The sequence below is a fragment of the Gigantopelta aegis genome, chromosome 14 (genome assembly GCF_016097555.1).
Source record: "Gigantopelta aegis isolate Gae_Host chromosome 14, Gae_host_genome, whole genome shotgun sequence".
In the NCBI taxonomy this organism is placed as follows: domain Eukaryota; kingdom Metazoa; phylum Mollusca; class Gastropoda; order Neomphalida; family Peltospiridae; genus Gigantopelta; species Gigantopelta aegis.
In genome coordinates this window covers 45,530,868-45,558,800 of record NC_054712.1, presented here as the reverse complement: position 1 = coordinate 45,558,800, position 27,933 = coordinate 45,530,868, and the positions used below count along the sequence as shown (strand labels likewise).

Sequence of the window (27,933 nt, the reverse complement as noted above, 5' to 3'; positions counted from 1 at the left end):
GTCGAATAGGAATAAAGGCCAAAAATGAGCTGGAAAAAGATGGTGCTCACGAGTAGAGGTGGGAATTTAAGTAAGTGTGTCCGCTCGTGTTTGTTTTTTCGTCGTTGCAAAATGAGTTTTTGCCAACTAGTGTCTGTGAATAATATGCACGACCCGATCCCCTTGCCAGACAAAGAGTCCGTTTTTATCGGAAGAACTCCTGAGACGAAGATCGTTGACAAGAGGTGTTCACGTGTCCAGTGTGAGTGGTCTTAAAAAACATTCAAATAGTTGAAATACGAACCAGCATTGTCATGAATGTGATTAGGACTAGAGCCGCACTTTCATATGGGTTGAGATTTAATTCTGTGACAATGTCAGTCAAAATTAATTGTACCAAATGTCAATGTAACTATATGTTAGACCCCAAACAGCCCTACACCACAGTGCTATTGCCCAGTGAAAATTAAAGGGTGGGGCGCTGTACAATGCCAAAGCCGAACCTGCATAGTCACCTGCTTGATGACAATTAGTTCATCAAGATTAACCCGGAAGAAGGAAGGAAATGTTTTATTTAATGATGCACTCAACATATTTTATTTGCGGTTATATGGCGTTGGACATATGGTTATGGACCACACAGATATTGAGAGAGGAAAACCTGCTGTCGCCACTTCATGGGCTACTCTTTTTCAATTAGCAGCAAGGGATCTTTTATATGCACCATCCCACAGACAGGATAGTACCATCCCACAGACAGGATAGTACATACCACAGCCTTTGTTAACCAGTTGTGGAGCACTGGCTGGAACGAGAAATAGCCCAATGAGTCCACCTACGGTGATGAATCCTGATTAACCCCAAATGCAGGCTTGTGCTTGCACTTGCATTCAAGGTTAATGAATGATGAACTAGGTGACAATTAGTCCAAATCGGAGGTAGAAAATGTGTGTATTTTTAGATACGCCTAGGACTAGGTTACAGTATATTGTTACATGTGTTAGTAAAAAAAAATGTGGTACGATGTACAAGCTGACTAATCTTTTATATACAGTATGACATTCTTTTTTGTGAACTAATCTAAGTTTTGATATTATTTTAATAAAGACTTCAAGATATTTGAAAAAGAATAAACATTTTTGAAAGTTATGTGTGATGACATTTTTCTGTTCTTTTCTATCTTCTTCAAATGAATCGATTGCATTGATATCCCAAGCTGATAAAAATAGTTTTGTTTTTGTAAAGGCAGTGTATACATTATTTAGCACCGAAGGTAAACAATTTTAATGATGGAATATTACAATCTTTTATGTTATTTACTGTGAATGAAGCCAAAACAAGGATGCAAAGTGGGACTGTGACTCTCTATGAATCCAGAGCTGCTTGGGATTTGGCTTAGTGGTAGAACACTAATCTAAGTTTTTGATACTCTGATTTCCTTCATAATGGCAGGGTTTCTGCCAGAAGAGTATGGCACCATACCCAAAGTTTTTTTTCAGATTTTTTTTAGGTTAATCTTTGGACAAAATTAATTACTCTTATCATTACTATATGATTTTCTTAACCCTAACCCTAAATTTAACCCATTTTCTTTCTGGGAGGTCCCCCATACCCCCTGTTTGTGGTTGCATTCAATTCCATAGCGCCATACCCAAAAGTTTCTTTCTGGGTGTATACTACCAAATCAAATCCCATAGACGACAATAGTAACATTATGGCTAAAACTCCTACCTGAGCGTATCAATCAACATAAATTAATACTACCACCTCTCACACTTAAAGAATCAGAAAAATAGGATTCTATGACTACCCTAGTTTTGCACAAAATTCGAGTACTTTTTTTTACAGGTACCCCATACATGTTTCAAGCACAAGGCTACTTAACACACTGGTACTAGATGAAATAAAATTGCATTTTTTTTTTACCCAGATGAAACTATTATTTTTTACAACCAACACACTCACATTTATAACCAATCACAGGACTTGTGGCGTTCACTTCTCTATCAAGAGTTGGGTGCACCTCGAACTTTGACCCAGCCGGAAGTTATTTGGTCTAGTACTACCTTCTGGCAGAAACACTGAGTTATGGGTATATCAAAGGCTAAAGTATGTGCTGTCTTTTCTATGGGAAAGTGCTGTTAATGGAAGAATGTCAGAATTACCCGATGTTTGACATCCAGTAGTCATTTAATAAATCAATATGCTCTAGTGGTATCATTAAACAAAACAAACTTAACAGTTGACCAAGTGTTGAAATAACTATTTGACAGACACAAGTTTCAAATGTGCTGAGGTGTTGATAAACAAACATTCCTTTTCTTCCCTCCCCTCCCCCATATGATCTTTTTATTGGAGAGGGCCTCGTAAGTTGGATAACTTGTTTCCAATCCTTTATGCAATAAAATATGTTATCAATCAGTTATAGAACAGTCCCTATTTTTATTAGATGGAAGAAAGGAAGGAAATGGTTTATTTAATGACGCACCAACACATTTCATTTATGGTTATATGGCGTTGCACATATGGTTAAGAACCACACAGATATTGAGGGAGGAAACCTGCTGTCGCCACTTCATGGGCTACTCCTTTCGATTAGCAGCAAGGGATCTTTTATATGTACCATCCCATAGACAGGGTAGCACATACCATAGCCTTTGATGTACCAGTTGTGGTGCACTGGCTGAAGCGAGTTATTAGATGGTAAATCAGTATTATTTAAACCAATCAGATATTCCTTTTCATGTTTTTCAGTGGAGATCAAGGCTAACTGGAAGAGAAAGGAGGTCATGGTGACCCAGTTAGGCGGCAACCCGTCCGCGATTGACACGAGCGAACTCGTCAAAGACAAACCGACCAAACTGAAGCAGAGCTCCACACTCTACGTTCTGGTCGGTCTGTATCCTCACATCGTGAAATTCTCCAAAGAAAAATACCAACCTCCGAAAACCGAAGAATCACCTGTTAAGGAAGCCAACACTGGGACTGATCCTAAACCAGCAGAGAAAGATCAGATGAAAAATGAAAATGGTAAAATGTCGCGAATCGCGGTTTCGAAGAATGACAGAAAAAGAATGTCTTCTGAAAAGGTAGATGAAGAGTGTAAGAAACGGAAGCTTGAACACAATGATTCCGATCTGGAAAGTGTGAGATCTGTTGAAGGAAAGCTGAAGATGCTGAAAGATTCGGCGAAGAAGACGAAACTTGATGGATGGTTAAACTCTCCACATAAAGAAGATCGGAAAGTCGAGATAGTGAAACCTGAGTTGTCTCCCCATAGTATGACCACACAAGAGTCGTCATGGCAACAACACGAGAAGTTGTTTATTTATACATCAAAAGATGTTCAGGCTAGAGAAAAGGTGTTTATTGTTTTATATTGTCAGTGGCGGATAAAAACATAACTGTCGCAAAATTTAAGATCCGCCACTGATTGTTACAAATGCAGATGAAGATCTGTCCAAATATTAACTACTAAAAGTGTATTATTTTGTTTTGCATAATCATACTATACATATAAAAAAGAGAGAAAAATATGCTGATTAGATTACCACTCTTGCACTACCTTGAGACTAGTTCAAGGAGAGTAAATTTTAGCTCCCCTTAGCATATATATGATATTAGTATGGTAATATTTTAAATGGCTCCCCATAATCCACCTTAGGGACCAGTTGTTCACTCCCCTCAATGTTTTTCACATTAAAGGGACATTCCTGAGTTTGCTGCATTGTAAGATGTTTCCGACTAACAAAATATTTCTACAATTAAACTTGCATATTAAACATATTTACTGGTTTAGAATATCAGTGTCTGTATATTCAATGTGTTTCGGGTCATCTTAATATTTGTAAGAAGCCCAAACTGGATAAAATAAAATTTAACCTAGTACAAATATCAGAACGCCCAGAAACACGTTTATATATACAACCACAAATATTTTATGCAGTAAAATATATTTGATATGTAATTACAATCGTTAAAAAAAATCTTTGTTAGTGGCGCAAACTCAGGAATGTCCCTTTACAATCTGATGTATGCACACAAGATGGTTTAAATAGTTATATCAGTGGTTTAAATATTTTTACATTATACTATTTTCAAAATAAATTATGACAGACAGACAAATTTTTTCAAATTTATCACAAAGTGACATCTTTTATAATTAGTATACACTTCTTCAGATTGCAGGTTTTGATATTGATGGTACAATCATCACGACTCAGTCTGGACGGGTTTTTCCCACTCACATTGGAGACTGGAGGTTAGTGAAAAGTACATGTAACTATTTTATATGTAGTTTCTCATGCAACTTTTTTCTTTTTTTTTCTTGTATAATTAGCAATCATTTTCTGGTGTAATTATTTTTTTTCTTCCATGTAACTAATATGATACAATTGTAACTATTTATATTAACATTTAACTACATGTAGTATTCAGTTTCTTACGTGTAAACTTGTAACTAGTAATTTTTAGTTTCTTTGTAACTAGATGCATTTCCAATTTCTCATTTAACTGTATGTAGTATATCTGTTTAGTTCATACATTAAATAACTGGCTTTTAGAGTGGCTACGTTTGTTTGTGTAACTATTATTTATTTTCTCATGTAACTACAGAGAACATTTTGTTTTCAAAATCCTGATTAGCGATATATCTAGTCAATTGCAAATTGATTAGCAACTACTGTTTCATGTTTTAGAATTGTGTAGTGATGCAGGCATGGAAATAAGCATTGTGTCTGGTAACCCATTTACAGGTTACCACAACATATAGCCTGGTAACTTACATGGATATGAAAGTTAGAATTGAATTCCTGTTACTACTACTTTTAACGCCCTTACATGTGTGCCAGATGATTATTGTAGTATACATGTTGAAATTCTTGTTGAGAACAAAACACTGTTCTCGACTTTTCTGACATGTGGTAACGTCCCAGTAACCTGAACGACCGTTCTTGACTTACTTCGATGCCTGTGATGTCTGAAACTTGCTTAGCGAATCGCGACACAACACTGAACTAAATGCTCCTTGAACTAGTTTTTAGTTTTTGTGATATAATTAGTTTCTTTACCTTCTTATGCAGCTAGTATGTGTGTGTGTGATAATGTTTGTTTTTAGGATTTATTTATTTTTATAAGTTGTAGTTTAAAAAAAAGAAGATGTTTGTTCTTTAGATATTTGTTTTTAGGTGGACTTATTTTTAAGATGTGTTTATTTTTAGGGTATGTTTGTTTTAAGACTTTTTTGTTTTAAAGATGTGTTTGTTTTAATATACGTTTGTTCGATTTTCAGAATACTGTATTCAGAAATGTATGGAAAACTGAAGAAGCTTCATGCTTCTGGTTACAAGATAGTGTTTTTCACAAATCAGGTCAGTCAGTCTTCAACATAGTTGGCAACCACAGAATATTTTAATGTAATTATCCATATGGTTCAACATAACCGAGTTAATAATAATCATACGAAGCACACGTGTAATAACAAGAGTAATGACGTAATATTAGGAAGCGACGTCATAACATGACATTGCTTCTCAAGTCCTAGCTCAGACTGTGCATTTGAAATATGACGTCATTTCGTAGTCTCCTAGTTGTGGCTGAAGCATTTTGAGTTAGGTCTTATTATTCATAAAGAAAACAACAATAATAATATGGATAATAAAGAAATTATTACACTCACGTGTGAGTTGTACTGATTTTACGAAACTCGTGTCAGGATTCATGTATTACCTTCGCTCTCGCTATACCAAATTCCTGACACTTGTTTCGTAAAATCGGTACGACACACATGCTCGTATAATAATCTCTCTCTCTCTCTATATATATAGCCCAGTTTTACACCTAAGAATGTAAAAGATAAAGTTTGAAGTCTTATTTCTCATGTTATATGGCGGGATTTAGCTCAGTCAGTTAAGTGCTCACCTGAGGTGCTTGCATCGCAGGATCGAACCACCTCCGTGGATTCATTCAGCTGATTGTTTTTTCTCTCATTTCATCCAGTGCACCATAACTGGTCAAAGGCCATGATGTGCTTTCCTGTCTGGGAAAATGCATATAAAAGATCTCTTGCTACTAATGGAAAAATGTAGCAGGTTTCCTCTCTAAGACTCTGTCAGAGTTACCAAATGTTTGATATCCAATAGCCGATGTGCTCATGTGGTGTCATTAAACAAAACAAACTTTTTAACGTATGTTCTTATCATTTCATTGTCATTTATATTTTTTTTTGGATCTGTATTTAAATTTAGTTTTTTAATATTGAATATGTCAATTGAAGGGAATTAAAAACAATATTCATGTGTATACATAAATGCTAATCTAAACATAATTATTGTTACTGTATGTATATATTTGTGGGTTTTCCTTTTATACATTTATATATAATTTATGTATGTTGATAAAATCAAAGCACACACATACAACACACAATTGTGATGTTGAAACATAAATGCGTAAACATTCTTCCTGCATTCATATTTTCTTCCTGCTAATCACAAAGTTTTTATTTATTTTTTATTATTATTTATTTTTTCTTAATCTCTCAGCTTGGAGTTTCTAGAGGGAAGATAAAGATCGAAGACTTGAAGGAAAAGCTCATCAATGTTGTGTCAAAGTGTGCAGTACCTGTGCAGGTATTCATTGTTATCAACTGGTCAGTCGTTCGTTTTATCTGGTACAGTGGGTAGGGTAGCATCTGAGTCCTCAGATGAATGAAAGGAAATGTTTTGTTTAACGACGCACTCAACACATTTTATTTATAGTTATATGGTGTCAGACATGTGGTTAAGGAACACACAAATATCGAGAGGAAACCCGATGTGGCTATTTCATGGGCTACTCTTTTTCGATTAGCAGCAAGGCATCTTTTATATGCACCATCCCACAGACAGGATAGCACATACAACGGCCTTTGATATACCAGTTGTGGTGCACTGGCTTGAACGAGAAATAGCCCAATGGGCCCCACTGACAGGGATTGATCCCAGACTGACCGCACAGCAAGCGAGAGTTGTACCACTGAGCTACATCCCGCCCCTCAGGTGAATGAAGTCTTGGAGTACTATATTTGACACGAAGAGACAGTTGTTCATTCCACCCATACCCCCACTGAGCCATAAAGGATTAATGTGTTAAGTGGCATTCTTATTATGTGATTTGTTGTGAGAAATAGGACATTTTTCTAATTGGGATGAGTAAGACAAAAAAAAAAGTAAAAAGAAAAAAAACCCACATACACTTTTGTCCTTGTCCCACCGTAACTCCAGCCAGTGCACCACAACTGGTACATCAAAGACTATGGTATGTGCTGTCCTATCTTATGAGATGGTGCATATAAAAGATCCTTTGTTGTTAATCGAAAAGAGTAGTCCATGAAGTGGCGACAGCTGGTTTCCTCTCTCAATATCTGTGTGGTTCTTAACCATATGTCCGACATCATATAACCGTGAATAAAGTGTGTTGAGTGTGTCGTTAAATAAAACATTTCCTTTCCTTTTCTTTCATCCCACCATCCCCCATGACACACGAAGTGACAGGTACAAACCGTGCTAAAATATCCATGATAATAATGCAATTTACAACATTTATAAATATATTATTTGTTACTTATGCATTATTATTCATTGTTTATTTATGTTTGAATACCGCTCTAACTGTCGTTGTTTGTGATCATAAATATATTATATGATTATAAACCACGGCATGACATTTAGTTATTTCTAATGAAACACCATTGTCAAACAAATAACGATCGTATTTGGGTATTTCCGTTGCTGCTCGCTTAATATGGAAACAAAGACATCATTTCTCTACGAATTGATTCGGAATATCTCGACAGATCAGTGGAATAACACAGAGTGTAATTAAACTAATGCACTAAGTTCAGCCAACGAATCTTTTCGCTAACGTTCATGAACTATTTGATTATTTCCGATGTGGCCATTTGGTTTACTGTGATGTGAAATGCACAGTCTGATTAAAATTAGTTTTACTGGTTTATTAACCAGTGGAGCTGATTTTAATCAGATTGTGAAATGCATAAACCTGTCTAGCAAACTTCTATCTGCTCAGTATCGCTGAACTCTGCCCAGATGTTCCGATGACAAACATTTCACTTGATTCTGACGTGCTCGAAAGTGTTATTAGTTAATTTGTTTGAGGATGAGAGCGGTATCCAATCGTAAATAAACAATGAATAATAATGTGTAAGTCACAAAGAATATGTTTATAAATGGCTTTAACTTTAAACTGCTGTAAACAACATTATTTCTTATGGGCATTTTAGTACGTTTTATTTTAGATCTAAGTATAACCGACCTGTCACTTCGTGTGTCAACAAGCAAGTCGACTTCACTAGATGTGATTTTTCATGTTACATTTTGTATTATCGATAAATAATAAAATGCTTGGTTTAATTTTTTTTTAAAAATAATATTACATTATCATGGAATGTATGGGAAGGGCGTGGAGGCAAACCAGGTAAGGCACCGCAGCATTTTCTCTGCTGTCGATGTCGTAATATAGATTTATGTATATAATTTTGAACATGTAACTGTTTAAATCTTGCCGTATGTGTGTATGTAATTGACTTCACATGGTGCATTGTTAGTTTCAGATTTTGATGTATATGTGTATGTAATTGACTTCACATGGTGTATTGTTAGTTTCAGATTTTGATGTATATGTGTATGTAATTGACTTCACATGGTGTATGGTTAGTTTCAGATTTTGCTGTATATGTGTATGTAATTGACTTCACATGGTGTATTGTTAGTTTCAGATTTTGATGTATATGTGTATGTAATTGACTTCACATGGTGTATGGTTAGTTTCAGAGTTTGATGTATATGTGTATGTAATTGACTTCACATGGTGTATGGTTATGTTTCAGATTTTGGTTTCCACCGGATCAGGTCTGTTTCGGAAGCCATGTTCTGGAATGTGGCAGCACTTTTGTAAGAAGGTTTGTCATTGACATTGTTAACACTGGTGTTACAATACTGTTACCCGTAAGTCCTTACACTGAGACAGTCTATTAATAGTTATTGGAAATGCAGCAATGCTCCGATCTGATTCAAGAAAATCAGTACATTTTTCACATATGAATCATACAAAAAAATATAAAGTAAGATTGAAACACGAGTTAACCCTTTCTGTTTTGAGGCTGATGACCCAAACATAGTGAGATTGGTAGACCTCTCATGGTCAGGACAGAGTTATGGTTAGGTGTTTATAAAAACTCATATTCTGGTCAAAGCAGGATTGGCTTATTAAATATATATTTTTTATCCAACAGTTTCTATATACATCGGCAAGATATGATTACTAGATAAATCTCTATATTTTCGGTCACTGACCAAAAATATAGGTCACATGACATAAGCCCATCTCGACTCGAGTATTTTAGAGTAGATTTTCAATAAATATACTCTTTAAATCATTTATTGAAGTACAGTAAATACAAATAACTTTTAGTTTTACGATAACAATACAAAAGTTATATATTTATTTATGAATTAAATGTGACAGAACGTAGTTAACGTCTTACAAATAATGACTTAATTTGACAATACTCGAGATGTAGCCTACCTGTATATACTTGAATCCAAGTTGGTAAAAAATTTAGGAACTGTGTATTTATGCATACGGTTCATCATTTTGAATAACTGATTAGGAAAGCAATTGTTGTATATTTACTGTATATTTATTTGCATATTGTTTACTTATGCAGGTTTTTTTCTCAATTTTCAGCTGAATAACTCGGTGAAAGTGAACATGAAGGAAAGTTTTTACTGTGGAGGTTAGAGTTGAACTTTTTTGTCAATCAGAGCACGGTGAATGAATGAGTAACAAAATAAAGGGGATGTTGATGCTGACAGTTTTGCAGTTTTATTTACATGATGCAGGGCTTCTAGATTATGATAGACCCATTCTCATGGCGAGTGATATTCAGTGTTGAGCAAGTAAATAACTACTATAACTAGCCGGACGTTTAGTGGAAAAGAAATCCATGTCAAATGCTGCATTTAAATCTTATTTTTTAAACATAACTATCCTGCTCTGTTCCACCAAAATATAAAAGTTTTTAAGGTCTACATTGTATCTCCCTCTTTAGGTCACATATTGATTATTACTATTAGTTAATTTGTATTTACTTAAAGTAGGGCTAGTGAATTTTTAATTGTGGCTAGTAAATCTTTTAAATCACTAATCCCATAGCTAGTGGATTTTTATAAAAGTTTTAGAAGCTATGTAATTATAGTGTAACCTTAATAAATGCAGGGCTTGTAGAATTGTCATAAAATCCATTAGCCATGGGATCAATGATCAAACAAAATTACTAGCCACAATTAAAAATTCACTAGCCCTACTTTACTTTAAATTAATACACTTTTACTAGTAGAAATAATTGGATATGTCACCTAAAGAGGGATATGGACTTTAAAAACATTACGGCTGGGGGGGTGGCATGATATTCATATTTACAAAAAAATAAGACTTAAATGCAGCATTTGACAACTTGGTTTTCACTAGCTGTCAGGCATGACAATACTAGTTATTTACTAGCCCAACACAGAATATCACCATAATCTAGAAGCCCAGTAAATTTGTTGTATGGTCTGTAGGTTACCAGGGCCCTGTTCCACGAACCGACCTCAGTGCTAATATCTCCTTAAATACATATGGTAGTTATAGAAATTATTATACGAGCTTGTGTGTCGTACTGATTTTACAAAACGAGTGTCGGGATTTTTTAGTACAACTCGCACACGAGTATAATAATTTCTTTATTATCCATATTATTATTGTTGTTTTATGAATAACAAAACCAGACTCAAAATGTTTCAGCCACAACTACAGGTAGAAGGAGACGACGAAATGACGTCATATTCCAAATGCACAGTCTGAGCTAGGACTGGAGAAGCAACGTCATGTTATGACGTTGCTTCCCAAAATTACGTTGTTACACTTGTTATTACATGTGTGCTTCGTATGATTATTATTAACTCGGTTATGTTGAACCATGTGGATAATAAATGCAGTTAAGGAGATCTTGACGCTAAGATTGCTTAATGAAATGGGGCCCAGTCTATACATTGTGGTAACATGAATTAACAGACACTATATTTTACAGAGCCTATATTTTATTAGAGAAATATTCCTTTCCAATAGTAACATATTTAGAAATTAATGTGCTGGGTTATATTAATTAAACATTCCTTTCCTTTCTTATAGCCACATATTAAAACAATGTGCTTGGGTGTTGACATTCCTTTGATTTCTCTCTCATTACAGATGCGGCGGGAAGACCTCAGAACTGGTGTCCGGGACGGAAGAAAGATTTCTCATGCAGTGACAGATTGGTGGGTACTTACCGTGTTTGTTAAATCGTATTTTAAACTGGTACTAATTTGGCAAATTGCTTTTAAATTTATTTAGTTTTTTAGTTTTTTTTATTGAATCTTTTTATTTAATATACTAGCTGATAGTAATACAGTCAAATCCGCTTATTTGGATGTGCCTCGTGCAACAAAATTATGTTCAAATAAGCGGCATATTCAATAAACCGAAGTACAATTTCGACATACGATATACCCAATTAAGACCTCTTGTTGATTTATGCAAACCATAATTACGATTCTCCCAATTTGGGCCTCATGACATGTGGAATTTTCGTCAGAAACCGGTAAGTATTTTGTGTTAATAAAATACTGATTCCAAGTTCCATATTGTGACTCTGTTATCATTATCAAGTTTGTCTATAAACTTGATAAATACAAGAGGCAGCAGTTAATGCCATTTGTACGCCTAGAAGTAGAAGTGACTAAACATCTAATGACCCAGATAAAACGATCGGAAGCTCAATTAGACTGGCCACAGTCAAATAATTAAAAGGCCGTTATTAACTTCTTGATAATTAAAAGGCCGTTATTAACTTCTTGATAATTAAACGGCCGTTATTAACTTCTTTGTACATTTGTAAATCAAATGCAACAAGACCCCACCCCCACCACCAAATATAATCTTGAATAAGTAGTCATTTCCATGTTCTGTATTTTACCAGGACATCTATCTAACTATTATCTGTGTGCATTTGTAACTGATTTGACAGGTAAACTAGACTGGCCAAAGTCAAATAAGTGAAAGGCCGTTATTCAATGTAACAGAAGGAAAAACACAAACACAAACGCTAATATTGGGCCCGATATTGCAATGTTTTTTTGTCTGGCGACGGAAAACCATTCTGATAAGGCCTTCTCCACATTGGCTGCTTTTCCCGTTCTCTGTCTTTTTCATTCTGGGTTAGTATTGGCGAGATACTGGGCACATATCTCGTCGTATTTCTAAGCCAAAGATAAATCGTTTCGTTTCGGTTTATTTGCCATGTTGACATTGTGAAGAAGAAAAAATTCTTGTCAGTATTTATAGCCAAAAGATGATTAATCCAACTTGCTAAGAAAATCTCCTACAGCTTACCGTTTGTCGGCATTTAACAATTTAAACAGTAATCACCATAATCGGTCACCCCAAATGGGGCCTCACATTGTGAGCTGCAGAGGAAAAATCACGTGATCAAAAGATCCCGCTAAAAATAACACTAGTAGCAAACAGCTTTTGTTTGTTACTGTCACGGACAATTCATAGAGAAAAATATCTGACAAGTGTTTATTTATGGATTAAACATACACTGCTTCAAACGTGGCCGACATGAGATTAAGGGATTCAAATATCCGAAATATACAATAATCCGAAATCCAATTAAGTGGATTTGACTGTATTAATAAAATATTTGTTATTTGTCAAAATGTTGATAGTAAATGTACATTACTAAATAAAAGCAAATTCACAGGACTCAAACTAACTGGTTTCAAAATAGTATCTCAATCCAAACAACTGGTCATACCAATCTGGTTTGGGTTGCTGCTCTTTCTACAGTACTGTGCCTTATTCAATTTATTATTTAGTTAAGCTAAAATTCTTCAACACAAAATATGTCTGAATAGCGTTTTGTTAAATATATTATCGTCCTCACCGGGGCGCACTGTGTTGCCTCATTCTGACGGGACCCACTCTGTAGCCCGCCATGTTACCCACCGTCCGCCCCGTGTCGGTGTCAATGGTTCTGTTAGCATTGTCCCTCGTCACGTACAGACTTTGAAGAATGCGGCCAGCCATCCAGTTCCAGAGATCATCAGTGTTGTTTATCTGAAGTAGTCAACACAGAATCTAGTAATGATGATCTAACTCTTGTCATGCCATGTCATGTGGTTTAGGCTTTCAGGACTTTGAAGTCCTTATGGTTTGATGCGAGAAATTGTTCATGCTAGCATGTGTTCACACAAAATGATTTGATTTTCATGTGGCTGAAAGACTGCTCACATCATCACATGCTGATATAAGTAATTTATTTTACTCAAAATTACTGTACATATGACACTGAAAGCAATTGCTCTGCTTCATAATTTTAGGAGAGTAGTATTTTTAAGCCATAAAGACTGGCTTTGTGTGTGTGTGTGTGTGTGTGGCTTTGTGTGTATGTGTGTGTGTGGCTTTGTGTGTATGTGTGTGTGTGTGTTTGTATGTTTGTTACTGTCACGGACAATTCATAGAGAAAAATATCTGACAAGTGTTTATTTATGGATTAAACATACACTGCTTCAAACGTGGCCGACATGAGATTAAGGGATGCCTGCTTACGAAACGCACATGGCCGCCATCAAGGTGGGAATGACCGACTTTGATCCTTGATTGTCCTGCATTGTCTCGGCCATTGGGTCACATTTGAGATGAATCTCAGAGTTCATGGATTAATTACGATGTAATTAGGAAATGTATTGATTAATAACGAGTCACCCGAAATAATTTAAGAAACAAGAAAGCAAGTTTGTTGTAAGTCTTTTCTCTTTTTTTAACAATGAAATTAAATAAAATTAAAAGTATTCATTTCTGCATGTACGATAGTATGGTATTACGTACGATTATAAATTTTACAAAAACACATCAAGTAACACAAACTTTCCTGTTTTACATGCAATTGCCATTTGGCAAGGATAATTTTATATTCAAATATCCGAAAACACTTTAAATAACACATCCAATTAACCGTTGGATTTTGTATTGTCATAATGGCAAATGGTTCCGTGCAGGACAAACATATTCAAATATCCGAAATATACAATAATCCGACATCCAATTAAGTGGATTTGACTGTATATGAATAAATGTTAACAACTTGTTTTTGTATATTCAGTCTAAACTGTTGAATGAATTGACCACATACATCAAAGGCATATATAGGATCCCTTGCTACATGTACTAAAGAGAAAATGTAGCAGGTTTCCTCTCTAAGACTATGTCAGAAATTACCAAATGTTTGACATCCAATAACGTATGATTAATAAATCAATATGCTTTAGTGGTGTCGTTAAACAAAACAAACTTTGACCACACATATTTATTATATAACTTGTGCAAAAGGGGTAAATAAAATACCATATTGGCTACCATATTTTACTCAAAGATCAAGGTCATTGTTTTGAAATCAGACACTCATTTCCCTGGATTTGAGTCCAAATCATTGACAGCACTGACCTAAAACATCTGCGACTGGAATGCCATGCAAAAATTATTCTAGGATTTGCTTTTTGGTAGTGCTGTTCAAAGATCAGTCATTGTTTTCCAAAAAATTGAAAAATGTTTTTGATTTATTTTGTTTTTAATGAATCTCTTGCCATGAGATCACCTTCAAATCACTAGTTCGGTCTAGCTCACTGCTGTTAAAAATTGAAAATTGTTTTCTATTTCTGTTTAATTAAATGATAAATTTTCACATGAACTCTCACATTAGTTTTTCTGTGGGTTTTTTTTTCAGTTTGCACTGAATATTGGCCTGAAGTTCTACACTCCGGAAGAATTGATCAAGGACCAGAAGCCTTCAGCATACAACATGCCTGAGTTTGACCCTGTCAGTAGAATCCATGTTCTTTATAGCATAGTGGGTGGGACGCCGCCCAGTTGTAAAGCGCTCGCTTGATGTGTGGTCGGTCTAGGATCGATCCCCGTCAGTGGGCCCATCGGGCTATTTCTCATTCCAGCCAATTCACCACAACTGGTATATCAAAGGCCGTAGTATGTGCTATCCTGTCTGTGGGATGGTCCATATAAAACATCCCCTATGGCCCATAAAATGGTGACAGCGGGTTTCCTCTCTCAATATCTGTGTGGTCCTCAACTATATGTCCGACGCCATATAACTGTAAATTAAATGTGTTGAGTGCGTAGTCAAATAAAACATTTCCTTCCTTCCTTCTTTGTAGCTCCATTTATCCTGCAATACGTATTGTCAGGATATCATGACTAGATAAATTTCTATATTTTTGGTCATTGATAAAAAATATAGTTTTTGAGAGGAAACTACTTTTACACTAGTTATGATCAGCAAAGGAATATTGTATTGTTGAAAGATACTTGTTTTACTTTCCAGTTGGTTTTTTTAAAGACAATTTTTATTTTAAAAATAAATAAATTATTGTTATTTAAAAACTATTTTGTTTTGGTGTATAGAAATTGGAGGCAACCAGGAATTTGCCATTCTAATCATTGCATGATAAAGCTGATATCTTAAGACAGTAACCAGTTATTCTCCATACATTCTGTTAGTGAAATGCACGTTTCTTAATACTCCATAAATAATGCTCAGCTTGATTCTGTTAGTGAAATGCATGTTTCTTAATACTCCATACATAATGCTAAGTTTGATTCTGTTGGTGAAATGCATGTTTCTTAATACTCCATACATATTGCTCAGCTTGATTCTGTTAGTGAAATGCACATTTCTTAATACTCCATAAATAATGCTCAGCTTGATTCTGTTAGTGAAATGCATGTTTCTTAATACTCCATACATAATGCTCAGCTTGATTCTGTTAGTGAAATCCACGTTTCTTAATACTCCATACATAATGCTCAGCTTGATTCTGTTAGTGAAATCCACGTTTCTTAATACTCCATAAATAATGCTAAGTTTGATTCTGTTAGTGAAATCCACGTTTCTTAATACTCCATACATAATGCTCAGCTTGATTCTGTTGGTGAAATCCACATTTCTAAGTTTGATTGTCTGTAAAATCCTCTTTTTAAAACAAAAACTGTCCTTAATGTTATGCTGTTACAATGAAACCCCTCTAAACCGGACACCCTTGTGACCAAAACAAATATCTGGTTTTAAGAGGGACCCGGTTTAGGGAGGTTAAGTTATGTCCAGGGGCCTAATTCACTAAACTCTCGCAACTTTGCGATCTCGCAGTGCAATGCTAAAAGACTTGCAAAGAGGATGATTTGTTGTCTAGCAGAGCCTAAGAGACCTTTGTGAATTAGACCCCTGGTTTTTAAAAAGGGATTCTGCATAACGTCCGGCTTTGCAGAGTGTCCAGTCTTGAGAGGTTTCACTGTATTAAAATGTTTCCGACGAAGCCTTTTTAAGATAAAATTACTTATGAAATAAACTTGATTATTTAGGTATCAATTTGTTTTTATGTGCAGTGTCTTTCTGGGTGTCCTAAAGTTTGCACCCGTTCAAACTTCATTTTCTTTTGTAATGGATATGTTTTCATACACACTCAATTATGGGAGAAAGCCAGTTTGGGTTGCTACAAAATGAAGGAAGGACATGTTTTATTTAACGACACACTCGACACATTTTATTTACGGTTATATGGTGTTGGACATATGGTTAACAACCACACAGATATTGAGAGAGAAATCCTGCTGTTGCCACTTCATGGGCTACTCTTTTCGATTAGCAGCAAGGGATCTTTTATGTGCACCATCCCACAGACAGGATAACACATACCACAGCCTTTGATGTACCAGTCGTGGTGCACTGGCTGGAGTGACAAATAGCCCAATTGGCCCACCGACGGGGGTTGATCCAAGACCGACTGTGCATCAAGGGAACACTTTACCACTGGGCTACTTCCCACCCTACTACAAATTGAAGGACCAGAAACTTGGGAACAAATAGATATTGATAATCTAAAAAAATGTTTTTTTATTTACTACATGTATGTACTTTTAGTTGCCAAAGAGGCTCTTGAGTTGGAAACATCTTACAATGACAGCAAATTCAGACCTGTTTCTTCTTGTTTGTTTGACACACAATAGCCGGGGCTCCTAGATTATGGTAGCCCCACTCCCAAGGCTAGTGATATTCAACGTTGGGCTAGTAAATAACTACTATCACCATGCCTGACGGTTAGTGAAAAAAAGTGGTCAAATATTGAATATCTTGCCCCATCCCCAACCCCCCACCCCCAAACCCCAATCTTAGTGTTTTTAAGGTCTTTCTCCCTCTATAGGGTGTATACTATCAAATCAAATCCCATAGACGACAATAGTAACATGTGTGGCTAAAACTACCTGCAACGTATCAACTGACATAAACGCCATGGATATAAATACTACCACCCCTTACACTTAAAGTGAATCAGAAAAAAAATGGGGGTCAAGCTGCTCGTTTCTGAGATAACGGGTAGCGTCTATGACTACCCTAGTTTCGCACAAAATTCGAGTACTTTTTTTTACAGGTACCCCATACATGTTTCAAGCACAAGGCTACTTGACACATTGGTACTAGATGAAATAAAATTGCAATTTGTTTTTACCCAGATGAAACTATTATTTTTCACAACCAACACTCTCACATTTATAACCAATCACAGGACTTGTGGTGTTCACTTCTCTATCAAAAGTTGGGTGCACCTCGAACTTTGACCCAGCCGGAAGTTATTTGGTTTAGTACTACCCTTAGGTGACATAATGATCTGATTGTTACTTTTAAAATTGTATTAACTTAAAGTAGGGCTAGTGAATTTGTAATCGTGGCTAGTAAATGTTTTAAATCACTGATCCCGTGGCTAGTAGATTTTGTAAAAATTCGAGACACCCTGCAATAGCTGATGCATAGTTTTAAGCTGATGCATAGTTTTAAGCTGGGGTTTTGTTTAAACATTAATTCATTCTTTAACATTCCACATAACATGCCTCAGTTTAATCTGGTAGTTTCTTTGTTAACGTTGTGTGTTAATGTTCTGTTTACGGGCGATGTGTTTTTGTTCTTGTAGAGAAAACTGAGTGCTGAGACCAATCTTGTGGAGTCCCCTCGTGGAGCGCAGATCGTCTCTCCATCACAGGAAGTGAGTGGTTCACAGTTCTTGTTAGACTGGTACCAAGTGTAGTAACATGTAACAACCCAGTCTGGGCCATGCTTATAAAACTTAATGAAATCCATGTTTCTTGGTACTCCATACCTGTTAATCTGTTAGTGAAAACCATGTTTCTTAATATTCCATACGACATGCCTCACTTTGAAATTGTCGATAAAATCAATGTTTCTTAATACTCCATAGATAACTGAATCAAGACTTCATCTCTAATGATGTCACATACATACACTTTGTATGATGTTGGCATTGCATTAGTCTATTAATTTATTAGAGATTTGAGTCTAAACTCTAAAAAATTTATAAGCACCAGGCCTGCTACACTCTAGTCCAGTGGCATGTTCTGGAGGCTGAACACTCTTGAACAATTTGACTGGTACCACGGTCTTCTATCATATCACAAATACCAGCCTCGGTGGCATCGTGGCAGGCCATCGGTCTACAGGCTGGTAGGTACTGGGTTCGGATCCCAGTCGAGGCATGGAATTTTTAATCCAGATACCGACTCCAAACCCTGAATGAGTGCACCGCAAGGCTCAATGGGTAGGTGTAAACCACTTGCACCGACCAGTGATCCATAACTGGTTCAACAAAGGCCATGGTTTGTGCTATCCTGCCTGTGGGAAGCGCAAATAAAAGATCCCTTGTTGCCTGTCGTAAAAGAGTAGCCTATGTGGCGACAGCGGGTTTCCTCTAAAAAAAATCTGTGTGGTCCTTAACCATATGTCTGACACCATATAACCGTAAATAAAATGTGTTGAGTGCGTCGTTAAATAAAACACTTCTTTCTTTCTTTCTTTCTATCATATCACATACACATAATGTTAGGCACAAAAACCAGTCTACCTAGCGACCATGGTTGCTCACCCTGAACACACCACTGGTAAAAATAGTGGACTGACCCACTGAAGGCTAAAGGTTGACAAGCTGTGCCTGACTGGTACACTGGAGTGTATGAATTGGAAACTACTGTGATATATTTCTCTCTGATTTACCATGAATCCCTGTAATTGAAGAATCTTAGATACATATATATTGCTAACTTATAACAGTTTTCTGGAGTGTTGTTAAGAAAAAATTCTTTCCAGGTAATATATTCAGACTCCTGAAAAAATGTAATAAAGAGCCATGGAAAATGAACCAAACTGGTGCTTAAAAGTCCTGGAAAATGAAAATATTTTAAGTGTATGAACCCTGTTATTAAAGGTCCAGGTTTATGGCACATTATTAATACACAGTATATACAAAAAATAAAGAAACATCACAGTATTAAAAATAAAAAAACAAAAATACCATCCCAATTATTAATAGTCAGGTGTGAAAGGCTGTGCACAATAAAACTTTTATAGTATGCCGGATAGCGCATCACAGGGTCATGTGACTTAGCTCCTGGAGTCAAAGGTGTTTTGACAAGCGATGGGGAAAAACATGATTTTTTATTGCGAATATATTAAAAACGGGTAAATTGTTTGGAATTTGTTTTGTTGATACTTCATATATATTGTAAAAGGTTACGTAGATACCAAACAGTGGTGAATTATGTTTTTGATAAGCCTGGACCTTTAACTATAATGTTTAAATAAAAATAACAATTTTATATCTTAAATAAGCATATCACCCATAATTAGTGGAAACTCCACTAATAATAATTTTCTTTCTCCTTTGTAGATTGTCGTTTTTGCAGGCTACCCAGCATGTAAGTATATACAGAGGTGTTGTATCCTATCATTTTGCAGGCTACCCAGCATGTAAGTATACACAGAGGTGTTGTATCCTATCATTTTGCAGGCTACCCAGCATGTAAGTATACACAGAGGTGTTGTATCCTATCATTTTGACTTGTTTTCTCTGATTAACACAAGACCCGAACTTAACAACGGTGCTGATGGCAATTGCTGTAACTGAGAGGTCGGAGCTCTACTGATGGCAGTTTATTGTCAATGGATTAAACATTATTGCCATCAGTTGAAGGGATAAATTTTGGTTTTTAGTTTTGTGTTCATTTGTTACAAAAGTTACTGGTTTAAAATTGCTGTGTACAGTCTCAAAACTGATGTACATGTATGTGTGCATTTTGTGTCTGGTGTAAAAAAACAAAAAAACTTTCAAACTTTCTGTAGGTTTTAAATTCTCCTTTTTGAGCCCTGTAATATATATAAGAGGAGTTTTTTGGGGCAAATTGTCTTTCTTGTGGTAGAGATACTATTATTCTGAATGGCTCATAATATGCACATTAGAATTAGTGTACATGTAGTTGAAAGAAAGAAAGAACTGTTTTATTTAATGATGCACTCAACACATTGTATTTACGGTTATATGGCGTCAGACATATGGTTAAGGACCACAGAGATATTGAGAGAGGAAACCCGCTGTCGCCAGTTCATGGGCTACTCTTTTCGATTAGCAGCAAGGGATCTTTTATATGCACCATCCCACAGACAAGGTAGTACATACAATGGCCTTTGATATACCAGTTGTGGTACACTGGCTGGAACGAGAAATAGCCCAATGGGCCCGCTGATGAGGATCGATCCCACACTGACCGCGCATCGAGCGAGCGCTGTACCATTGGGCTACGTCCTGCCCCATGTAGTTGAAAGGCTTACACTGAGCACCTCAACCAATAAGAGATTGTGAAACCTAGAGTGGGTTCTCCGTGACATTGGCACTTCCAAATGAGGCAGCTAACTGGTATTTATTACTCCGCAAGGCTCAATGGGTAGGTGTAAACCACTTGCACGACCAGTGATCATAACTGGTTCAACAAAGGCCATGGATTGTGCTATCCTGCCTGTGAGAAGCGCAAATAAAAGACCCCTTGCTGCCTGTTGTAAAAGAGTAGCCTATGTGGTGACAGTATAAGTTGTAGAAGCATCACGTGGGGTATATGGCTTTTTATGTACCCTCTGTGTGTTCTTTTACCCCGAGCCGAAAGCGAGGGGGTAAAAGAACACAGAGAGGGTACATAAAAAGCCATATACCCCGAGAGATGCTTCTACAATGAATTTATCTTGCCGACATGTTAAACCATATAGCCAAATAATCAAAATAACGCGAGACAATAATTGTTAACAATTTATTAATGGAGCCGTACCACGCGGACGCGAACAAAACCACTTGCCAGTGACGAAAAATAGTTCCATCGATAAACGAGTTTTTAACTTCAAATGTTTTATACGAAATTGTCTGAAACAGATATTAATAAATAAAAAAAATAAAAAAACTTTTTTTATATCAGAAATGTATGTAGTAAAAAAATATATATATTAAAAATAAAAAACAAAAAAACAACTGTTGCTAATCGCGCATTAATACAATAACACCACGACCGTAATTAGGTGGCCGAGTTCAACATTGCAGCTTTTAAAAGTATTGAAATAGTGTATTTTATAGTAAAAATAAAATTAATTATGTATACTTGATTGATTATCAATGTTATTTATAATCTAATTATTGCTTTAGCATTAACTGGGGCGGCTGGAAACTGTTGGAAATTACAGACGGGGTATAAGAGAATTTGGCTCCGCCCACAGGGGGATAAGGGATTTGTCCAACGGCAAACAACCAATGAGATTAAAGAATTTTACATGAAGGCGAGATAACAGGTTTTTCTAAAAAAACAGTGTCAAAATGACCATATGTTTGACGTCCAATAGCCGATGATAAGATAAAAAATCAATGTGCTTTAGTGGCGTTGTTAAATAAAACAAACTTTTTTGGTATTTATTATTTTCTTTCCATACTATAACGTGATCTCTAACCCATGATACTTTACTACCCCATTTTATTGGACTGGAACAAACAAAAATGCAAAGAAGAAAGAAGGAAGAGGATATCATGAGACCAGAAGAAGATACAATAGGTATTCTGGAAGATTCTAGTCTAGGGTGTTCAGACCAGTCCACTGAAATAGGGGAAAAGTGCCATAGGTCAGGTTAAATATTCCGGAAAAGGGAAAATAATCCAAGTTTTTTTCTATATATTCCTGTAACAAAATGTGTTCTAGAGTCGTGTTGGTTGGGATTCCCATTCCTTTCCCTAAAATATATACTGAGTATTTCTTAAATTTTATTGTTTGCATGCGTGTATGTGTTAACCCTAACTCTGTTTAGGTTATGTTATAATTAATTACATTCACTAGTTTGATTTTAGTGTTGTGTCTTTGATATGTTTGCTTCATAGTCATGATTTTTTCTTTCTTGTTTTCAGCAGGAAAATCATTCTTTGCCAGGACGTACATGGCACCAAAAGGCTATGTTGTTGTGAACAGGGTAATTATTATGAAGCAGTGTTTCTGTTAGGTATTTCTGTGCGTGGTGACTATGTATGCAAGGATACTTTATGCCTAATTGTCTAAAACACAAACCTAGTGTTCTTCTTAATCAAATATTATGAACAATCAGAACTGGTGTTTTCCTTAAATGTTATCTTTGCAATAATTTGTTTTGAATTAGAGCTATACAGTTTAAATGCATTTGACTGCATGTATACATTGTATTCCCAATAACGAGAAAAAAGTGTTATTCTTACTTCTGCTTTCATGTAAGCATTGAAATTGTCTTACAAAACATCTTCGATAAAAAAAACACCTATGCATTGAAATTGTCTTACAAAATTTCTATGATAAAACATTCCATACTTAATTTTAAAACAAGTTATCTTTGTGAACAGAACCTACATGTATGTAAGTAATGTTATTTTTGTGAACAACCCCTGATTTATTAACAGTGAACCCCAAAATATGAGTAATGTTATCTTTGTGAACAACCCCTGATTGATTAACAGTGAACCCCAAAATATCAGTAATGTTATCTTTGTGAACAACCCCTGATTGATTAACAGTGAACCCCAAAATATCAGTAATGTTTATCTTTGTGAACAACCCCTGATTTATTAACAGTGAACCCCAAAATATAAGTAATGTTATCTTTGTGAACAACCCCTGATTTATTAACAGTGAACCCCAAAATATAAGTAATGTTATCTTTGTGAACAACCCCTGATTTATTAACAGTGAACCCAAAATATGAGTAATGTTATCTTTGTGAACAACCCCTGATTGATTAACAGTGAACCCCAAAATATCAGTAATGTTTATCTTTGTGAACAACCCCTGATTGATTAACAGTGAACCCCAAAATATAAGTAATGTTTATCTTTGTGAACAACCCCTGATTTATTAACAGTGAACCCCAAAATATAAGTAATGTTTATCTTTGTGAAGAACCCCTGATTTATTAACAGTGAACCCCAAAATATAAGTAGGCCCCCTAATGTTTATCTTTGTGAAGAACCCCTGATTTATTAACCGTGAACCCCAAAATATAAGTAATGTTTATCTTTGTGAAGAACCCCTGATTTATTAACAGTGAACCCCAAAATATAAGTAATGTTTATCTTTGTGGAGAGGGGGGCGGGATTTAGCTCAGTTTGTTGAATGCTCGCTTGAGGTGTTTGCATCACAGAATCGAACCACCTCGGTGGATTCATTCAATTGATTGGGGTTTTTCACATTCCAACCAGTGCACCACAACTGGTCAAAGGCCGTGGTTTGTGCTTTCCTGTCTGTGGGAAAGTGGATATAAAAAAAATGCCTTGCTACATTAGGAAAAGTTTAGCAGGTTTCCTCTGATGACTACATGTCATAATTAACAAATGTTTGACATCCAATAGCCGATGATTGTTTAATCAATGTGTTCTAGTGGTGTCGTTAAACAATACAAACGTCTCTCCTTTGTGAACAGACCCATAACTTAATAAGACTAAACCCCAAAATGTAAGTAATGTTTGAACAAAGCTGAAATGCATTCAGCCAATCCGAGTAGAAAAACATTTTCTAGTTTCTGCACTTCACATCAAACTAAATGGCCACAGTGGGAATCGATTAAATCTATTTGAATGCTGGCATCACTCGCTTTCACTGAATGCAGGACAAATGTTTGTTATTTTGGTAAGCACCATACAGTGAACATATCAACAAGTTGACGTTAAACTAATGTTTGTTAATCTGCAGGATACACTGGGCACCTGGCAGAAGTGTGTTAGCGAGTGTAATCGAGCCATCAAGGAGGGAAAGAGTGTCGTGGTCGACAACACAAACCCAGACAAAGAGTCAAGACAGAGGTAATGTGATATTCTACTTTGCTGATTCATATGCAGAATATAATGTGAGTCGGTAGAATTCGTAGTTGATCACATTTTTATTCGTTTCTGTTTCAGTGTGTTTAAAGGCATCTTTTTGATAAAGGTAGTTATATTTTAATGATGAATTTATGTTTTTGAACTTCTTTATTGTCCCCTGTCTGTGTTTGCTTTGAATCCTTCAGTGGATGGTTTTTGTATTTGGTAAAGTATGCACTACATTGCAGTGCACACTACAACCTAACCTGTGATGCCAGAGCAAACAAAGTCAAGGTCATTTATGACTTCACGATGTGTGAAGTGTCTCTAATTGTAGAGGTCTCCCCATTACTGGGGCAAGCAGACAGCAGTCGTCCAAACAGTATTAATGATTATTCTAAGAAGCTTATTTTATGCTTGCTACATCATATGTTGGGGTTACTTATGAATTCTTGTCATGGGTTAGGTTTACTTATGGGTGATTAACTTGCATTAACTATAGATTGTTTGACTATATTTTAGGTATGTTACTTGTGCAGTGAAATCTGGAGTGCCCTGTCGGTGTTTTGTTTTCAATATGTCTAAAGATCACATCCGACACAATGAGAGGGTAAGATTTCCACATATTACTACTGTTAATGTTACACAATAGAAAGAAAGAAAGAAATGTTTTATTTAACGACACAGTCAACACATTTTATTTACGGTTATATGGCGTCAGACATATGGTTAAGGACCACACAGAGCTTGAGAGGAAACCCGCTGTCGCCACTACATGGGCTACTCTTTCCGATTAGCAGCAAGGGATCTTTTATTTGCGCTTCCCACAGGCAGGATAGCACAAACCATGGCCTTTTATGAACCAGTTATGGAGTCGGTATCTGGATTAAAAATCCCATGCCTCGACTGGGATATGAACCCAATACCTACCAGCCTGTAGACCGATAGCCTAACCACGACGCCACCGAGGCTGATTGTTACACAATAGTTATTATATCTCCTAGATTGAATTATCAATCTTGGCAAATCTAGATTACTTCAATGTCAGGGAAATAAATGCTGACCTTAGATAAGTATAAAGTCCACTACTAAAAAAATTCTCCACAAACTACTGAATTATTAAGCCTTAATTGCCTTAAATCAACTTGGTAATTATGACATGTAGTCTTAGAGAGGAAACCTGCTTATTTTTCCATTTTTATATGCACCATCCCACAGACAGGATAGTACATACCATGGCCTTTGATATACCAGGCGTGGTGCACTGGCTGGAATGAGAAATAGCCCAGTTAATAAATGAGGCCCAATGGCAAGCATCGATCGTAGACAGACCATGCATCAGGCAAGTGCTTCACCACTGGGCTACGACCTGCTCTACATTGTATAGTACTTCAAAATGCATTTTATGTCAAACAGCAAGTTTGTACTTCAGGAATTAGGGTAATTGGTTTTAATGTTAGATTATCTCTCCATTTAGTTTAAACAATATTTTATTCCATTTACCGGTGGAATTGGTCGACAGGCTACAAGCCTATATTAGGACCTTTCCCTACATTTGTTTTACAAACAAACTGTGACAAGATGACAAAGTACAAGTAATAACTAACAATAATAAAACATAATAGTAGATGATTGACATAAAAGAGCTGCAGAAAGGAAAGCTACGTACTCTCCATTTGTAGTCCACATCGTCTTAGTAGCCTGTACTTATCTTCTGTTTGAGTTACAAATGGTCTTTTTGACCTGTTTAATGATGATAGTTAATTAAAGAGCAATTTATTGTCTTTGCTTTCAGTTCCGCGAGATAACGGACAAGACGCACAAACCAGTGAACGATATGATAATAAACTCATTCAAGTAAGATTCTACATCTGAGTCTTGTACATATCATTACACATTTTTAAACACTTATTTTCACACCTCAAAAGATTTCGTATCCAGCACCTTTTTTTTTAACTAGTCTTGTCAATCAGCAGAAGTGTACTGATTACTTTCTTGCTCCATACTTAAATAACACAAGAAGTTCAGTCGACCTTAGATCTTTTAAAAGAAGATCCATAAAAACCACACGATCATTCATAGATGGCAAATAAATACCTTTCTTTAAAGAGCCTTAACCTTCTAATATTTTGTTTGGCTAACTGAAGCCTGAATTTGGCTGCAGATTTTAGGACAGTTTGTCAAATTGCTAATAATTAAACCCTACACGTTCTGTCAAGTGTCTTGCATGGCAATATGTGATCAGGTTGGGGTTTTGTTGGCTGTTGTTTTCTTTGAAAAATGTGCTATTTTAGCAAGAATTATTGCCATATTTTGGAACTTGCAAATAACTAGAAATCATTGCTTTTTGTTGCTGCAGATCGAAGTTTACGGAACCCAAGATGGAAGAAGGATTTAAGGAAGTTGTAAAAATTAACTTTGTTCCCAAGTTTGAGTCATCTGTCCACGAAAAGCTATACAGACAATTCTTACTGGAGAAATAAAGAGAACACACACATGGCATCTATGCACCACAAGAACAACACAAGGATTAATTAATAAGAGATAGACACTATATCCATGGAAACTGCTGACATTAAATAAACTCTTTTCTATGGAAACTGATTAGACGGAGTACACACTGTTTCTGTGGAAACTAAATATACTGGTTCTATGGAAACTGCTAAGATCAAGTAGAGACTGTTTCCGTACAAACCGCAGACTAAATAGACTATGAAGCCTGCTAAGAAAGAGTAGACACTGTATCTGTGGAAACTAAGACCGAGTAGACTGTTTCTATGGAAACTGCCAAGACTCAATAAACATGTTTCTATGAAATATTATATACACTGTTTCTGTGAAAACTGCTGAATGCGAATACACACTGTTTCTATGAAAATTGTTGAGTGTACATAATCTTGTTTCCTCCGACATTCTAAAAAGCTGTAATACTTTAAAAACATTTTAATAATCCCAGAACAACATTAACCTTGGGGAGCAGCTTAAATATATATTTCATAGTCATTCATAGTTCTGAAAAAAGTAAGAATGGGGAAAACAATTCTTAAAAAGGCAATTTGAATTTGTCGAAGTGAGCAAGATGTATAGCGGGTTTTGGAGGCATGCTCTCTAGAAAAGTTTGAAATAAAGATGCTCAGAGATGTGATTTCAGTGCAGTTTAGTGACAGAAAACATTTTACAGATAAACGTATTTTGTAGATTTCTATTTTGACCATGGTAACTGTACAGCAGTAGTTTACAACAAATATTTGACACACACCACTAATTACGATTTTTGTTTATAAGATCTTTTTTATTTGATTATGCCAGAATATTTTAATGTATTCTTTGAATTATCATTTTAGAATAGTTGTGGTCTGTAATGTCATAAACGTATGAAACGAAGGGGTGGAGCCTGCAAATCTCTGAATATAGGCAAAAACTATTCGGGCAAAATGAACTGGCCTGAAATGTTTTCAATGTGTATTTTCATCATTCCACTCGCAATATTAATTGTAATCTATATAAAAATGCATAGTGATTCATTTGCAACCACATATAGCTGTTTGCTAGTAATGCTAATGAATAAAGGTTGTCAATGCTATCCAGATTCAGGCATTTTCGTTTAATTTGTGCA

General features: G+C 35.8%; 1 protein-coding gene across 2 annotated transcripts; it reads left to right on the top strand.

Annotated features, from left to right (window-relative positions):
* On the top strand, positions 1-27,906 carry LOC121388709 (uncharacterized protein F21D5.5-like). Of its 2 annotated transcripts, none has more exons than XM_041520175.1 (16): positions 1-70; positions 2,734-3,341; positions 4,161-4,240; positions 5,270-5,348; positions 6,522-6,608; positions 8,867-8,938; positions 9,727-9,775; positions 11,272-11,339; positions 14,849-14,941; positions 18,099-18,170; positions 19,866-19,893; positions 22,407-22,468; positions 24,211-24,320; positions 24,840-24,927; positions 26,113-26,174; positions 26,677-27,906. In XM_041520175.1, exons 1-16 carry the CDS (start codon positions 25-27, stop codon positions 26,798-26,800), a joined length of 1,728 nt encoding a protein of 575 aa, XP_041376109.1. In that variant the 5' UTR covers positions 1-24; the 3' UTR covers positions 26,801-27,906. The 2 variants fall into 2 exon arrangements, with proteins under 2 accessions (XP_041376109.1, XP_041376108.1); XM_041520174.1 differs by having other exon boundaries at positions 14-241.
* Positions 27,907-27,933: the final 27 nt, after the last annotated feature.

What these genes read in the sequence shown, in the direction of transcription:
- LOC121388709 (XM_041520174.1), top strand. Translation starts at nt 25, where the DNA reads ATGAGCTGGAAAAAGATGGTGCTCACGAGTAGAGGTGGGAATTTAAGT. An exon ending in ATGTTCAGGCTAGAGAAAAG is followed by an intron (nt 3,342 to 4,160) that starts GTGTTTATTGTT and finishes ACACTTCTTCAG; the next exon opens with ATTGCAGGTTTTGATATTGA. An exon ending in ACATCCGACACAATGAGAGG is followed by an intron (nt 24,928 to 26,112) that starts GTAAGATTTCCA and finishes CTTTGCTTTCAG; the next exon opens with TTCCGCGAGATAACGGACAA.